Source organism: Chrysochloris asiatica, unplaced genomic scaffold, assembly GCF_000296735.1.
Source record: "Chrysochloris asiatica unplaced genomic scaffold, ChrAsi1.0 scaffold00175, whole genome shotgun sequence".
NCBI classification, from domain to species: domain Eukaryota; kingdom Metazoa; phylum Chordata; class Mammalia; order Afrosoricida; family Chrysochloridae; genus Chrysochloris; species Chrysochloris asiatica.
In genome coordinates, this window is record NW_006408693.1 from 5,594,708 (window position 1) to 5,606,900 (window position 12,193).

A 12,193-nucleotide genomic window follows, 5' to 3' on the forward strand; every position below is an offset into this window, starting at 1 on the left:
CGACAGAGACAGATGCCTGGTGACTTTGCTGGCAGGCAAACCCAGGCGGGAGCTCCCCTAGTCGGCTTCTTTTGTAATAAACAAGGTCAGAAGCCTGGAGGCCTGGATCGCCGCTCTGGGGTTGGGGCTCTTTATATATTCTTAGGGGAGGGAGGACGGCCCCGATGGCCCGCTCTATTAGCATATCCCACCGCAAGCCCCGCGGGGGCTGTCTGGGCAAACCTCCGCCTTTTCTCTAGAGACAATTTGCTGTTTACTGCCCCTTTTGACGCTAATGGTTTTACTGCGTTTCTATTGGGGCCTGGGGGGGGTGCTCCCCAATCCGCTCATTTGCACTCTCTGGGATAACCTAAACCAAGTAATCATATAAAGAGTGTCATAGACAAAAGGAATGAATGAAATACAACTTTTAACAACTCTTCTCCCATTAAAAAAGCAGTAAGCAGTGCTCCCTACATTCAACAGACGCTGTAAGCCGACCACCCTTCTTGTTTTTATGAGTTAGTTTTTATTTTTCTTGAACTTTAGTTATCTCAGTAAGTTTTTGAGCGAATGAATGGAAGAGTCATTGTTAAAAACATGAAGTGAAAGTTTCAATCGTGGAGTGTATCCAGAAGTTTGGATTTCTTTTTTCGTATCTTTTATATGGATTGGAATGAATGACATTCTGATCAGAGAGTATCATTTTATAGGCTTTGAGTAATTCAAATTGTGGGAACGAAGTTTCTCAGCCCAAGATAGGGCTCACTTCGAATTCTTCATCTAAAAGAAGGTGACCATCAGAAGGCTAGGTGACAGGGAACATTCTTCCTTTCCCCATTCTGCTAAGCATTCCTTAGACCGGTGGCTCTTGAAGAACCCTGCTAATTCTCTTAAATTTGCAACCCAGGAGGCGCTGATTTAGAGGGCGAACTCCCCTTCCAGGGGCACAACTCCTTTCTCCCTCTTTCTGCTCCGCCCTGTCGTTTCCACAGACTAAACAGCCGAGAGCGGCTTTGGGGTCGCTAATTTTCTGCTTTTAGGCAAACTAACACCGTTACAGATGCGTCCCAGCTGCCGGCATAGCAATCCTTCTCCGCTAGTGTAAAATTTCTAACTCCTCAAACTCTGAATAACTTCACACACATCTGCGACAAAGATTTCTAGGAAAGCAATAGCAGCAGGGCCTTTGAAACTTTGGTGGGGAGCTAGTGCAAAGGGAAGGCTACCGTTAAAGAGATCATGAATCTATTAATTAGCGTTTGCCAGTTCTCTGAGCCCCTTAGCCCACTTTCAGATCACTTTGGGGTGGGGCTGTTTATTTATATTTAGGAAAAACAATTACTTGATGTTTACACAAACAGATTTAAGTTGCCCAGGGTTTGGGAACAGGCTGCGATCCCACTAAAAGAAGAGGGGATTTCCTCACTCCCAGACTCACCATCCAGTTCAGTAAGTGCCACGGCGCCAAAGTTAAAACCAGGGGTGGAGTGTTCTTCCTATTATTTTTTCTGCAAAATTATTTCCCTAAAATAACCATGGCTGGTTGATCCCGTATCTGCAGAGGACAGAGAGGTGCAAATGTTTACTAGGTGAGAAATAAAGGCTACAAAAACCACGGGTGGGGAGTGACCAGCGTAGTCACCCGGTTTACTGTGGTCTGCCCTTTGCTGTCCCCTGTGCTTAGCCATAAAACAAAGGGTTCCCCTCTTCGAAGAAATCAGATTCCCACACAATATTGGGCTGTTTAATCATCTGACCAGTGAGAAATCCATCTGCACCTTACTTAAGGCTATTAACAGAATGATGCCTTTGAAATGAATACTGTACACAGGGTTACTTACACCAGTTAAAGAAGTCAAGTTCCTCATGACCCAAGAGAACTCCATCCTCACTGATGGAAATACTTGAACTCACCTACGCTGGTGTGACGCTGAAGGCTGAGGGTTAATGCAACAGACTGCAAAGCCATTTGAACTGCAAGGTCTGTGGTTCAAGCTCACCAGCTGCTCCTCGGAAACCCCATACAGGGTGGCTATGCAGGGTCGCTATGGGTCGGAACCGACTCAATGGCACTTCACAATAACAATAACACTGATACCTGGGAAATAGAAACATGGATATATTATTCTCACTCAGAAATTCTCTGTCAGTTCCAGATTTTCTAGTCAGTAGTAATATGACTACTTTCTTGGGTGGTGGACTTTAGGACATTTCACTACCCTTAAAATATGAACATATTTATGATTAGTGGAAGTTAGAGGTTATGTTTCTGAATGTTTTCTTTTTTACCAGAAACATAAGGTGCTCTTTTCCAGTTCCTTCAACAGGAGGTATTTGTAACTAACAATTATTGTGCGTTTACTGATTGAAAATGTTAACTTATGTAATACTGTCAACAGAGTAGCAATATAAGCTATAACCAAACCTACTTGCCATCAAGTGGATTCCTTACTCATTGTGACCCTATATAAAAGACAAGAATTGTAGGATAAGCATTCAACCATATGGTTGGTTTGAACCTTAAGGTCTGCTGTTCAAACTCACCAGCTACTTCTAGGAAACCATATATAGGTTCACTCTGAGTCCGAAGCTACTCAACAGCACTTAACAACAACAAAAATATTATTAGAAAGTAACCAAAGGGGGAAGGTAATTTGCCCAGATCACACGGGATTGGAAAATAGACATCTCGAGTTCCTAACCATGGATTTTGTTCAATCGGTCCCAGAGCAGAGCAGAGACTGGCAAAAGCTGGGGAAATAAACATCTTGCCCTCCCCCCCTCTACTGCCATCCAGGAGAAAATGCTGTCACTCAGGAGACTCAGTCAGTAAATGTAGCTCTCAGAAGTTAGGGCAGTCTTTGGTAAGGTGATCTCAAAACAAATTTACCAGAGTGCCAAGGAAGAGTGGAACTAAAAAAGCCGAGAAAACACAAGCGCCCAGCAGCTTAATGAGACTTGCTAGGGGAAAATAGGGTCCGAAGTTGAAGACCCTTGGGACTCAAGTGCTGAAAATTGCTTCCCAGCGCACCAAAGTGGGGGGAAAAAAAGGAGACAAAACTTTTAAACCACTGTCAAAGGATGAGAGGTGAAAGATATATATAAAGGGAATCAATATACCACAAAGGTGACTGACGTCTCTCAATTCAAGACCAATCCGGTTGCCCCTTGTTCTTCTCCCACGGAATACAGTAAGGGAGAAAAATATGAAACTTGATGAGCTTTGGAGAGAAAAATAAAATTTTAATGAGGAAATTGAACACTAAGTATTAACAGGATAAAAATCGCTTTAAAAGGTAGTAAGTATCAATATGCCTTTTAACTCAAAATCATAATTCAATGGCTATTACTTATTACAGAAAAGGATGACAATATAATCAGCTTTCCACAATTTCTCTGTAAAAGTGAATTTCTTCTATCTGCGCAGATAAAACTTACATTTATTTAAAATGTAAAGTGACTTTTAGCAATGATATTTCATTATTGATTGTCTATTAGCAAAGCCTCATGTTATATAGAGGAAGAAATATAGCCGTGGCTGGTCTTGTAACTATATAATCATCAGTGTTTTGTGAAAGTGGGTAGATAATTTATTTTTATAATAAATTTATGACTTATAATATAGTTTAAAATTTTTACACTCTGTGAAAGATGAATACAATATGTGTTACTTTCTTATGACTTTAACATTTAAGCTGGTTTTAATTGCAAAATCCTTTAAGTTATGATCACCTTAAAAAAACAAAACAAAAACAGAACGCATTACAGTTTAAGCGTTATGGCAATAATCCTAGTGTTGATGGACAGATCACACCATGAAAATAATGCTCAGAACTTCCTTTCTTAGTAAATTCTATTCATACTAGGCATTGTGCGTTATTGAAAATGCTCCATGGTTCTCATACAGAGCAAAAAACCAAATGCAAGTAGAATGATAATTTCATTTCCACTCACTTCTGCTCTACCTGGAAACTCTTATTTATTCCTGGAACATAAACTATTTTTGAGGTTTCTGACTATTGCCAATAACTTCAGAATGTGCAAAACAATTTTAAACTGTTATTAGCTCTGGGAACCAGGCACACCTAAGTAAACACATTAGTACCTGCCAGAGCTGCTGGAAGAATTTGTGGAGAAGACAGCTGAGGAAGACATTGGCCTCTGCTTGGATTCGAAGACTCCCAGGAGAGATCAAAGGCCCAAGAAAGGACTTTTAGCAGCCTTGAGAGTAGAGATAGTAGCTAGTTCACCGTAGCATTATCTTTGTTTCAGCACATGGCAGAGCCATTCCATCCTGAGACTGACTCTGAACTCAGCTTGCCAAAATTTGGCTTTTTTTTTTCAAGAGTGAAAACTTTAGGACTAACGATCATTTTTTATAACACATCTTTGGAGCTTAAGACAATATCTAATGAACCTGTCGGGGACTGCCTTGATGGCTTGGTTCTTTGAGAAAATACTATATTATTGGTAATTTACTAATGCATTAATTAGTAAATGAGATATTCAAAGTTGAAACTAAAACTTTTTTTTTTTAGCCAGATTTGGTTTTGTAGGTAGGGAGGGGCTTTGCAATGTACAAATGATATGCAATACCACTAAGAGAAAAGCACAAGTGGGTAGATTCTTTTAATTTTTAATTAAAAATATATCAATAAGACTAGAAACCATGTTAATTCCCAAGGCTTAGCTATTAGTCTCAAGAGTAGCTGGGCACACTGAATTTTCATATTCTCCAGAAAGCTGATGTTTGACATATCACAAATTATTTCCATAGTAATATAAAAAGAAAATCACATACAATTTTACACTTGATAATTTTATACCTGCCTCTGAAAAAGCCTCCAGTTAAATCCAAACTGCTTATCTTTACCAACTTATTACGTCTTAATTTTCTGCTTCCATACGTTTGTTGGTTTTGGTTTTGGCTTTGGTAAAGATTATCATCATTAATAGCAAAACAAAAACAAAAACAAAAAACCCCAAAATCATTGTAATTGCAAGCACACCAAGGATTTCTTTGGAAAGCCTAACATGTCAGCTCCAGCTCCAGAGATCACCTGAAGTTTTGGGGAAATATTTGCTCTGTTTAATGGAGAGACTTCTTTAGGAAAACTTACTCTAAACAATTTCTCAAGTTACCCAGCCAAAAGAGATAGAGAGGATTTGGTTTGCAAGAACTGAATAAAATCAGTCAAGACCATGGATTCATTAAAGCATTTTGCTGCTGAGATTATAGCACAAAGCTTATGATAAACATGACTATAATCATAAAGCAAATGAATTTCACTTTGTCATTATGATATTTGATGTTGGTTATAAAATCTGATTTAAAAAAATATATTGATGAGTAGATATACATACGTTAGGGCAAATCTATGTTGATGCTCACGATAAAAAACAATACATACTAAACTCAATGAATGGGTATGCATAACACCCTAACATATTCAGCCATGTTCTAGTTTGCTCATTTGAAATAATGAAAGTTGTTGCAGTAATTTGGAGTTCATTAATTATTCACACTGGAGAGTTGTTTGGAAACAATTGTCAAAGTTATTCTATAGACCATGAAATGTTCCTTTGTAATTTCCCAAGGCCTTCTTGTGAGGATGTCTGAAGTTTGAGAGCACCTGATCAAAGTCATTTATATTGAAAGCCTTCAATCTGTGCTTGCCAGATTCAGGAACCTGGCTGTTTCAAAGGACACTTCTGTCTACAACAGAAGTAACAGAGGTAACTTTCACAGTAGTTGCTTAAACTAACATGTAAAATGCTAAGACTGGCTCATTCACGTGGCTTTTATTCTCACTGTTATTGATAGTTTCCCTAGCTAGAGCCAGCAGAATAGAAAACAGTATCTGAAGAACTATAGCTTTTGGTAGACGAAAAGTCACTTGATGGTCAATTTAGACTTATTTAAAATATATAATAAAGAGAGTTGGCATTTAGTGCTTATTTTGTGGCCTATTTTAGTTAAGTACTTGACATGTGTTATCTGAGTGCATCGTCCCAATCTCAGGAGTAAGGCATTATTATGGTCCTTATTATTTTGTAAGTGAGGAAACAGGGCTTACAGAGAAGCAATAATTCGTCCAGGGCTTCCAAATAGACACCTGGATCCAATCCAGCTAGTCAGCCTCACAGAGGCTCAGCTCTTTGCATCTGCTTAACTGCCACCTGCTTCTCTCAAACACCTTTAAAGAGGATCATATGCCGAATGTCATGATCCTCTATGAACCTTCTGATTTTTTAAAGTATTCTAAAAGAAATAAAAATTATGTGTATATTTAGAAAACAAAGAAGGGATCTGAGTGGCATAGTGGGTTACAAGTTATGTTGCTAACCACAAGGACAGCAGTTCAAATCCACCAGCCACTCCTCAGGAGAAGCAGAAGGCTTTCTGCTCTTGTAAAGCTGTACAGCATTGAAAACTCTATATAAGGTAGCTGTGAGTCACAACCAAGTTGTCAGTACACAACAACAACAACAGCAGAAGCAGCAGATAACAAAGTAACTTTTACCGTCAGGAACAGACCTTCTTGTCTCAAATGGAAAGAGGGGCAAGACACTCCTCTCTGACAGTAGGGGGCACTATCTATAATGATTTCTGATATGTCTGAGTTGTTCAGGGCCAATGTCCATATTTTGGAGGGTTAGAAAGAAAGGCTGGCCTGGGGAATGCTGAATCTGGTTTGCTCTTATCCTCTGTGACCTGGGCAGTGCTGTGGGGGAGAAAAGGAGTATAGTAGAACTTTCCTACATAAAGTAATGTATAAGGAGCTCTGGTAGCGTAGTGATTACGAATCGGGCTGCGAACCTTAAGGTCAGCGGTTCGAAACTACCAGCCGCTCCGCGGGAGAAAGATGAGGCTTTCTACTCCTGTAAGGATTTACACCCTCGGAAACCCTGTACAGGGTCGCTATGGGTCGGAACCGACTCGACGGCACTTAACAACAACAACAACAACAACAAAGGGAAGGGGTAGGAAGGGAGTGAAAGTGTCATTTACTGTGAGAAGGATCAATTCAAACGCAGTGACTTGGTCCTCTCCTCTGCTTCACTTCCCACTGTGTTTCTTGGTGGTCGTTTCTTCCTGAGGTTACTGGATAAACAAACCTGGCACACGTTGTAAAATCCTCAGGTCCTGGGGTGTCAAGCTTCTCTGGGGCTTTGCTGTTTGGCCCAGCTAAGAGGTTTCATGTGTGTTGTTGTCTTTTGCCCTCAACCATTAACCCTTCCCTCTCTTGGAAAAACCTTCTTTTCAAAGAAACCCTCCCACCTAAAGAAATGGATTGCCAGCTTCTTTTATCTTTCTATTTTGAAAACAAACCAAAGTCACATGAGACTGTGAGGCTATCCACTGGTGTCACAGTGGCCAAAGTGCTGGACTGATAATCTAAACGGTAGTAGTTCGAACCCACCAAGTATTTCATGGGAAAAGGGTGTGACATTCTGTTTCTGTAAAGATTTGCAGCTTTGAAAACCCTAGGGTACAGATTTAATCTACTCTATATAGTCGGTTCTGACTTGATGGCACCTGACAACAACAACAATATATAGTCACTTGAGGTGGGATCAACTTCACCAAACCACTGGTAGTATTTTGTTTTAGTGACCTATCTAGTACAAGAAAATGGGACAGGGGCCAAAGGCTTGAATGGAAGGCCAGTGATATCCCTGGATACTACAGATAATGAAAGTCAAAAAGGAAAAGTAATTTGGGATATATCAATGGAAAGTCTATCAGAAAGTAAGCAAAGTGGTTTGTGTGGCAATTTCACACAACAATAAGATTTTACTGAGTTGACCATTCAGTTGGTAACATTGGGTAAGTAAATATCATTTAGATCTCGATGTATGCAACCAATCAGAAAAAAAATACATATATACATACATATATGTATGTATATAAGGAGCTCTGGTAGCGTAGTGGTTACAAATCGGACTGCAAACCACAAGGTCAGCAGTTCGAAACTACCAGCTGTTCCGCGGGAGAAAGATGAGGCGTTCTGCTCCCGTAAAGATTTACAGCCTCGGAAACCCTGTACAGGGTTTCTATGGGTCGCAACCGACTGCACTGCACATAACAACAACAACAACATGTATGTATATACATACATATATATACATCTATATGTATGTATATATATATATATATATTGTTGTTGTTGCTGTTAAGTGCCTTCAAGTGAGTTCAAACCCATAGCGACCCTGTATAGGGTTTGCGAGGAGTGGCTGGTGAACTTGAACTGCCAATTTGCAGACCAGCGCATTAACCCACAGCACTACACCTGGACTCCATATGTAATATAGCACATATTTATGTAATGTATATTGAATGTAATAGCTAGATAGATAGATTTCTCTCTAGACATATGGTAATTGGGGGGTTAAGAATTATCCCAGATGGATTACAATGGTGTCATTTGATGAGAAAACTAGTAACAGAAAGAAATAGCTTCGTGAGGGAGATGATAATTCTGTTTTAGATAAATACATATTTAGGTGTCTCTGGGACCTATAAATAGAAATGTCTGGAGAAAGATTTTACATATATATGTGTGTGTGTGTGTGTGTGTGTGTGTGTGTATTAGATATAGATGTTGTTGTTGTTGTTAGTTGCCATCAAGTCAGTGCCATTCATAGCGACTTTATGCACAGCAGAATGAAACACTGCACTGCTCGATCCTGGGCCAACCTCCCTATTATTGCCATGCTTGAGCCCATTGGTGCTGCCATTTTCCTAATCCATCTCGTTGGGGGGTCTTCCTCTTTGACTCTGACCCCTCTACCTTACGAACCATGATATCCTTCTCCAGTGACTAGTTCCTCTGACAATATGTCCGAAGTATGAGAGATGAAGTTTGGCCATCCTGGCCTCCAGGGAGCATTCTGGCTGCACTTCTTCCAACACAGATCTATTGGTTCTATGGGCAGCCCATGGCACTGTCAATATTCTCCTCCAACACCATAACCCAAAGCATCAATTCTTCTGCAATCTTCCTTATTTACTGTCCAACTTTCACATGCATATGAGATTATTGAAAATACCATGGCTTAGGTCAGGCACACCTTAGTCCTCAAGCTGGCATCTTTGCTTTTCAACACTTTAAAAAGGTCTACGCTACCAGAGTGATATCTATATTTACATGATCTAGATATCGCTCTGGTAGTGTAGTGGTTACCAACAGGGCTGCTAATCTCACAGTCAGCAGTTCCAAGCTACCATCTGTTCTGCAGGAGAAAGATGAGGCTTTCTGCTCCCATGAAAATTTACACCCTCGGAAACCCTGTACAGGGTCGCTATGGGTCGGAACCGACTCGACGGCACTTAACAACAACAACAACATATATACACACACACACACACACACACATATAGAAAAAGGAGTCCCCGTGTGGTGATGTGGGCTAATGTGTCAGACTGCAAAGTCTTTTGAACTGCAAGGTCGGTTGTTCAAGTTCACCAGCTGCTCCTTGGGTCGGAATCGACTCGACGGCACTTAACAACAACAACTGATAAAAAGACACGCCCTTTTATCAGCGTATATATGTATATACACTTATAAAAAGTCACTTCTCCATGCTCTTCACTTTTGACCACAGGAGGTTTACCTGAGATAGAAATGTCCACTTTAATTCAGACACAGGAAAGCCAGCTATTTTTTCATCTTAAAGTAGCCTTAAAGAAAACATCTAAATACATGGGCTTGTGTGGTGTCTAACTTAACAATATGGCTTCTATTTATTTTTGTACACATGCCCTCAAACATACTTTACGATAGGCTCACACTGAGCCTGTCCATAGTTTTTTCAACATACAACAGTTGAGTCAAGTTAAGACTAATTTTGTTCATATAGAAATGTTTTTAAAAATATTACAATACCAGGATCCGCGCATATTTTATATACAATATACCATTCCACATTTCAACCATATTTCTTAAGTTACTTAAAAATTTTAAGTACTAATATTATTTACAAAAGGACATTAAATAACACTAATAGTAACAATGTTCTCACTTTGCATTAGACAGGAATGAACTTCTTTGGAACATGGCACTAAAGGATCGCCTTAATAAAAGTTAAGATACAAATCAACCACACAAGGTAGGGGTGCTAAACCCAAGCCACTAACTGTTCCAAAAATAAAAGTCCTTAGCTAAAGGACTTTATTATCTGAGTGTGCACAACAGTTTAGGAACTTTCTTTTGTGACGATGTCTCCTTCCTTTTTACAAACTCCAGAGTTTGGGTGTCTAAATATTAATGTAATGCGACCTAATCTAAAGGATTAGGCAAAGGAAAGTGGGTGGGATCTTCCTGTTTCTCGGAGAAATGTCCCAAGAGCCAGCATGAAGTTACTTCTCTACCACCTCCTCCACACCAGGGAGTTTGCATTCTTCAGAGGAAATACTGTCCACGATGGAAGAAAGGCATCGAAGGCTACTCGAGGCCGACGAATCAATGTTTGCCCCGCCTGAGCACAGAAGGAAAAAAATAAAATAAAATAAACACATCCAAATATGACTCTCAAGGATGGAAGAGCGAAGTAGCCCTGCGCGCAGCACTAGGCGCTCTTGGAAACGCAGGACCCAATCCAACTTTTAGCTCACAAGGAGCGTCCTTAAGGGCTAGGGTAGCGGAGAAGTCCCTGCTCGCGCTCTGAGTCCTGACGCGAACGCTCACCCCGGTTCCCTCCCGAAATGTTCTCTGTGGTAACTAAATGCCCTTTCTTTTACTTTACCTTCCTTGGCAGTTATCACGAGCTCCCTGGAATGATCCGAAACACTTGGCCACTGGGAGCTGCAGGTGCGCAGGAAATCCGCACCCTCAAGCTGGAGGGAAAACCGAAGCAGCAAGAGATTAGGAAAGCATCAGTTCCGGGGGGTGGGGGTGTCTCCCTGTTTTCTCGGACCTCGGTAAGCATTTCCTGCCTATGGCTTGCACCCCAGCTTCAAGGGTCACTGGGGGTTCATTATAGAGAGGGCTGAGAGGAAGGGGAAAGGGAGAGGAGAGCAAGCAGCTGGAGGTTAGGGCCTCAGGAAGGCGTTTCATTAGCCTTAGTGCTTCCCTGCCCCGACTGCATCTGGGCTTACATTTTCTTGCTTGGGTCTGAAGCTGAAGGGGTCCACAACTAACTCCTGCATTTTCTCTTGCTGATCCAGCTGATGAAGCAAGTCCTGAAGTCGCTCAATGTAGCTGATGGCGCTCCGCAGAATCTCCACCTTGGGCAGCCTTTGGTTAGGGTTGGCCACAGTCCTTCGCTTCAGTGCCTCAAAGGCCTCATTAATTTTCTTTAGTCTTCTTCTTTCACGAAGGGTGGCTGCTTTCCGCCTGTCGGTGGGGGCAGATTTTCTCTTGCATGTCTTGCAAGCCCAGATCAGACATTGGCCCGGGCAGTGGGGAGGCTGTAGGCCTGGGGGCGCCAAGACATGCTCCTCACCGCTGCTGTCGCTCCCTGCTTCTGGGGGCATTTGGTCCTGGCAAGGGGACAGGGTACCATCACTCCCTGGGTACAAAGGAGAGCCCTCTGCCACTTCCAATGGCTGCAGAGTAACATTTTCCCCATCCAAGTAGAAGAAATAGGAGCCAGTTTCAAAAAGGTCCATCATCATGTTCTCCTCCTTGGCCTCTGACTCTGTCTGAACTGGGTGATGGGCTCAAAAACCCAGAGGAGCCACCCAGATGGCATTTAATTAGTGCGGTGACATAAATTGCCCCAGCTTTATATATAGCAGCTCCTGAAACCCAATCCAACTTTTAGCTGTCCTGGAGCATCAGTCTCCCAATGTGATCACAGCCAGTACACTCCAGAAAATCTAGTTTGAAAGAAAACTGAGCAGTATCATCCCTCAGGATTATATGGCAATCTCTATGTAGAGAAAGTAAGACAAAACACAGAGATTCACACAACTTAAACAGAGCATTGGAGAGTTCCATTTTGGGTGGTTTCGATGCTAACCTGCTTACAAGACAACTTCAAAACAACTGGGGATTAACACTGCCCTATCCCCCTCCCCCGTGCCATCTGAATTCTAAGTATAGACCCATGATGAAAGATTTCAAAGGCAATAGCCATTGCTCCAAAATAGCCTTGTTAATATTTTCAGAGTGGTTCAGTTCTTTTCTCTCTCTTGCCTGTCAAAAAGATGCCATTCCTGTGATTAAAACCATTACAGTCCTTCAAAGGTTATACATGACTTTCA

The 12,193-nt window shown here is 41.3% G+C and overlaps 1 protein-coding gene across 1 annotated transcript; it reads right to left on the reverse strand.

Moving 5' to 3' along the window:
* Nucleotides 1–10,345: 10,345 nt before the first annotated feature.
* Nucleotides 10,346–11,688, reverse strand: MYF6 (myogenic factor 6 (herculin)). Its single transcript, XM_006871835.1, has 3 exons — nucleotides 11,084–11,688; nucleotides 10,732–10,822; nucleotides 10,346–10,464 (listed from the first exon to the last, which is right to left on the reverse strand). The coding sequence occupies exons 1-3, from the start codon at nucleotides 11,600–11,602 to the stop codon at nucleotides 10,346–10,348; spliced, it is 729 nt and encodes a 242-aa protein (XP_006871897.1). The 5' UTR covers nucleotides 11,603–11,688.
* Nucleotides 11,689–12,193: the final 505 nt, after the last annotated feature.

Excerpts from the sequence above, each read along its gene's own strand:
- MYF6 (XM_006871835.1), bottom strand. The coding sequence starts at position 11,602 with ATGATGATGGACCTTTTTGAAACTGGCTCCTATTTCTTCTACTTGGAT. Across the intron at positions 10,823-11,083 it reads TCAGACCCAAGCAAGAAAAT|CTTGAGGGTGCGGATTTCCT; the intron begins GTAAGCCCAGAT and ends TTTTCCCTCCAG. Across the intron at positions 10,465-10,731 it reads CGTGATAACTGCCAAGGAAG|GCGGGGCAAACATTGATTCG; the intron begins GTAAAGTAAAAG and ends TTCTGTGCTCAG.